At 57.5% G+C, this 4,169-nt stretch overlaps 1 protein-coding gene across 1 annotated transcript in view; it reads right to left on the bottom strand.

The window, feature by feature from the left end:
* Nucleotides 1-268: 268 nt before the first annotated feature.
* LOC137306831 (contactin-5-like) overlaps nt 269-4,169 on the bottom strand; it is a 107,739-nt gene continuing 103,838 nt past the window's right edge. Inside the window, exons 13-17 of the mRNA XM_067976230.1 lie at nt 4,110-4,169; nt 3,768-3,954; nt 3,347-3,459; nt 1,950-2,118; nt 269-1,847 (exon numbers count right to left, since the gene is read on the bottom strand). The exon at nt 4,110-4,169 is cut by the window's right edge and continues 50 nt beyond it. Of these exons, the coding sequence (XP_067832331.1) occupies nt 1,756-1,847; nt 1,950-2,118; nt 3,347-3,459; nt 3,768-3,954; nt 4,110-4,169 (621 nt within the window). The 3' untranslated portion in view covers nt 269-1,755. The remainder of the gene's footprint in view (nt 1,848-1,949; nt 2,119-3,346; nt 3,460-3,767; nt 3,955-4,109) is intronic.

The following is a 4,169-nucleotide window of genomic DNA, read 5'->3' as shown; positions in this document are numbered from 1 at the left end:
CACTATCACAAAGAGACACACTATAACACACTCACACACACTCTCACACACACACTCTCCCACTCACGCACTATCACACAGAGACACACTATAACACACTCACACACACTCACACTCACACTCTCCCACTCACGCACTATCACACAGAGACACACTATAACACACTCACACACACACACACACTCCCACTCACGCACTATCACACGGAGACACACTATAATGCACAAAGAAACGAGTCTCTACGTTGCAAATTGTTATAAATAAACTATTTTAATCTGTTTTATTTCCACAGGTGCCTAATTCCCCTCTGGGCCCCTGTGCCACTGTCTCCATGGAAACCGCACTGGAACCACTCCCGCGGTTCGTACTGAGAACCGTGGATCCAGAAGAATGAGAAGTGATCTCATTGAAACATATAAGATTATGAGGGGGCTTGACAGGGTAGATGCTAAGAGATTGTTTCTCCTGACTAGAGAGTCTAGAACTAGGGGGCATAGTCGCAGGATAAGGGGTCGGCCATTCAAGACTGAGGTGAGGAGGAGTTTCTTCACACAGAGGGTTGTGAATCTTTGGAATTTTCTACCCCAGAGGGTTGTGGATGCTGAGTCATTGAGTATATTCAAGGCTGAGATGGGTAGATTTTTGGACTCTTGGGGAATCAAGGAATATGGGGATCGGACGGAAAAGTGGAGTTGAGGTTAAAGATCAGCCATGATCTGATTGAAAGGCGGAACAGGCTCGAGGGGCCGAATGGCCTACTCCTGCTCCTAGTTCTTATTTCGAAGCGGGAACCAAAGCAGGGCCTTGAGTGCCAGTGGGGGAAGGAGTCTAAACTTTGAGGCAAGTCGCTGAGCAATGGGGAGACAACGGTTGGGGGGGGGCGGGGGCTACAGACAGAGACGGAGTGAGAGGATGGACAGACGAAGGGGCAGAGAAACGGGGCCTGATCCCAAACCAGCTCTACTGTCCCACAAACACATGGGTTCACAGCCTCCGGACCGGGAGGGCGGGGTCAGAGGTCAGTCACACCAGCCTGACCGTGGGGACTGTAGGCCGACAGCCTGGGCCTCGATTACAAATTCTGCTGCTTTTAGAACCTACAGCCCAACTCCCCTTGTGCAAGGACCCTGACCCTTGCCGGGCTAGAGGGGGCAAAGGGGTTCGGGGAGCTCGAACGTCCGGCCTGCTGCCCACCGCCCCCCCCCCGCCCCCCCCCCGAGTGAGGGGGGGGGGTTCCACAGCCGAACAAGCAGAGCAAGAGGCCAACGCGGACAACTGACCAGCCCCCTCGACCCTCCCCAGGGGCCGAGTCGGGGGGAGGGCGTGTCGATGGGAGCATCGGCCGAGGGGACGAGCTGAGAGTTCGAACACGGTCGGAGTTCACGGGTCGGAGTTCACGGGTCGGAGTTCACGGGTCACGAGGTCCTCTGCTCGTGCCCTTTCGCTGGGTCGCAGATTTCCACCTCCAGTCGAAGATAAAACGGGGGGGGGCGGGGGGTCCAGTCGTCACGGTGAGCTGACCTGGTGTCCGGAGAGGAGGTCCAGTCGCTGAGGAGATCGGTGACCTTTCACCCTCCCGGGTCATTGTCCTTGGGTCCGATTCCCCCCTCCCCTCCCCAACAGGCTCCAGGGGTCGATCCCGAGGTCGCGCTCTCCATCCAGCGGACTGTTGACGCGGACCCGTTCGCCGTCTTCCCCCCTCTCTCCCCGCGTAGGGGGGGGGCGAGACGGGGGGAGAGGGGGGGGGGAGAGGGGCTACCAGGAGGCTGAGGGCAGCACCAGGGCAAGGATCAGGGTCACTGAGGTCGAGGAGGCCTGGACTGGAGAACAGGAATCAGCATCGGAACCTGAGACAGGAGGGAAAGAGATCGGGCGTTAAACACACGCCGGGGCGGGGGGAACGGGCCGAGGCCCTGCGGCACGGGGAACGGGAGGAATCGAAGTCCTACCTGATGATTTGGGGACCCTGATCTGGGAGCTGATCGTTCCGTCTCCCCCCTCACTGAACGCCCGCACCTCAATGATGTAAACTCCGTCCTGTGGGAGCAGTACGACGGCCGAGGGTTCCCTCGTCTTGATGACCTGGCTCCTGCTGTGTCCTTCTTGTCGGTACAGCACCTGGCGAGAGGCAGAGGGACAATCAGGACCCGAGTCAGATATTTCAGTGTCTCTGTTTACCCCCTGTGATACGGAGTAAACTCTCTCCCCCCGTGGGGACACTCCCCACTCACTAAACCCACACAGGGAGTGTCTCTGTTTACCCCCTGTGATACGGAGTAAACTCTCTCTCCCCGTGGGGACACTCCCCACTCACTAAACCCACACAGGGAGTGTCTCTGTTTACCCCCTGTGATACGGAGTAAACTCTCTCTCCCCGTGGGGACACTCCCCACTCACTAAACCCACACAGGGAGTGTCTCTGTTTACCCCCTGTGATACGGAGTAAACTCTCTCCCCCCGTGGGGACACTCCCCACTCACTAAACCCACACAGGGAGTGTCTCTGTTTACTCCCCTGTGATGCGGAGTAAACTCTCTCCCTGTGGGGACACTCCCCACTCACTAAACCCACACAGTGAGTGTCTCTGTTTACTCCCCTGTGATACGGAGTAAACTCTCTCTCCCCGTGGGGACACTCCCCACTCACTAAACCCACACAGGGAGTGTCTCTGTTTACCCCCTGTGATACGGAGTAAACTCTCTCCCCGTGGGGACACTCCCCACTCACTAAACCCACACAGGGAGTGTCTCTGTTTACCCCCTGTGATACGGAGTAAACTCTCTCTCCCCGTGGGGACACTCCCCACTCACTAAACCCACACAGGGAGTGTCTCTGTTTACTCCCCTGTGATGCGGAGTAAACTCTCTCCCCCCGTGGGGATACTCCCCACTCACTAAACCCACACAGGGAGTGTCTCTGTTTACTCCCCTGTGATGCGGAGTAAACTCTCTCCCCCCGTGGGGACACTCCCCACTCACTAAACCCACACAGGGAGTGTCTCTGTTTACTCCCCTGTGATACGGAGTAAACTCTCTCCCCCCGTGGGGACACTCCCCACTCACTAAACCCACACAGGGAGTGTCTCTGTTTACTCCCCTGTGATGCGGAGTAAACTCTCTCCCCCCGTGGGGACACTCCCCACTCACTAAACCCACACAGGGAGTGTCTCTGTTTACTCCCCTGTGATACGGAGTAAACTCTCTCCCTGCCTCTCCTTACTCCACGTGGGCCTTTCACAGCCAGCAGAGAGAGGAGACTTTGACCCCCCCCCCGGAGGTGAAAGGTCAGTCCCTCACCCTGCTCAGTGCCCCGAGTGCTGGAATTGGTTTCCCCGAGTGCCTCTCACCTTGTATCCCATCACTTCTGACTCATTGTCCATATTGCGAACAGGCTCCCAGCCCAGAGACACTGCCGGGCCATGCTGGTGCCACAAGATGTTGAGAGGGGGTTGGCTTGGAGCTGTGTATAGAAAGACATCACCGGTAATTAGGACAACACGGACTAACGGTCTTCAGTGTGACGGGGGACTGGGTAATGTCTGGGTCACCCCCTGGAGAGCGCTGGAAACACTCCACTGCCCCTGTTACTGTGCAAAGGACGGACACCCGACAGGAGGAGGGGAGATATTTGGATGGGTGGGGTGGGAATGGCCGGGGTCAGAGTCTCTCTGTGTGGGGGGGCTCAGCCCCGCACCGGGCGGTGGGGAGGGGGAAGGCAGACGGAGGGGGAACCAGACTCGATATTATCCAAGGAAGTGAGCAGCTTACGTGATTTCTTGGTGAGAACTGTCCTGGGGGCACTGGAGGGGCCGACTCCCGCACTGTTATACGCACGGACTGTCACCAGGTACAGTGTGTTCCCCTCTAATCCTGGCACCAGGCGGGAGGAGTCGTTCCCGCTCGTGCTCACGATCTGCTCGGAATCCACCTGATCGGAATCTTTCCGCACACTGACCTGGGGAGAAAGAGAGGAAAACTCTGCAGACAGGGTGCAGGAACGATCGGACCAGAAAGGGGAGAATGCGGGATACAGAGAGGGAATGTACACTATAACACGCGGCGTTCCCGCGATCCCGCGGCGTTCCCGCGATCCTATAACACACGGTGTACCTGATATCCCTGCGGTTTGCGAGACTCGTGATGGAGTCTGTGCCAGGAGACCTGGATCTC

The sequence above is a fragment of the Heptranchias perlo genome, chromosome 45, assembly GCF_035084215.1.
Source record: "Heptranchias perlo isolate sHepPer1 chromosome 45, sHepPer1.hap1, whole genome shotgun sequence".
NCBI lineage: Eukaryota > Metazoa > Chordata > Chondrichthyes > Hexanchiformes > Hexanchidae > Heptranchias > Heptranchias perlo.
This window is presented reverse-complemented; position numbering and strand designations above follow the sequence as displayed.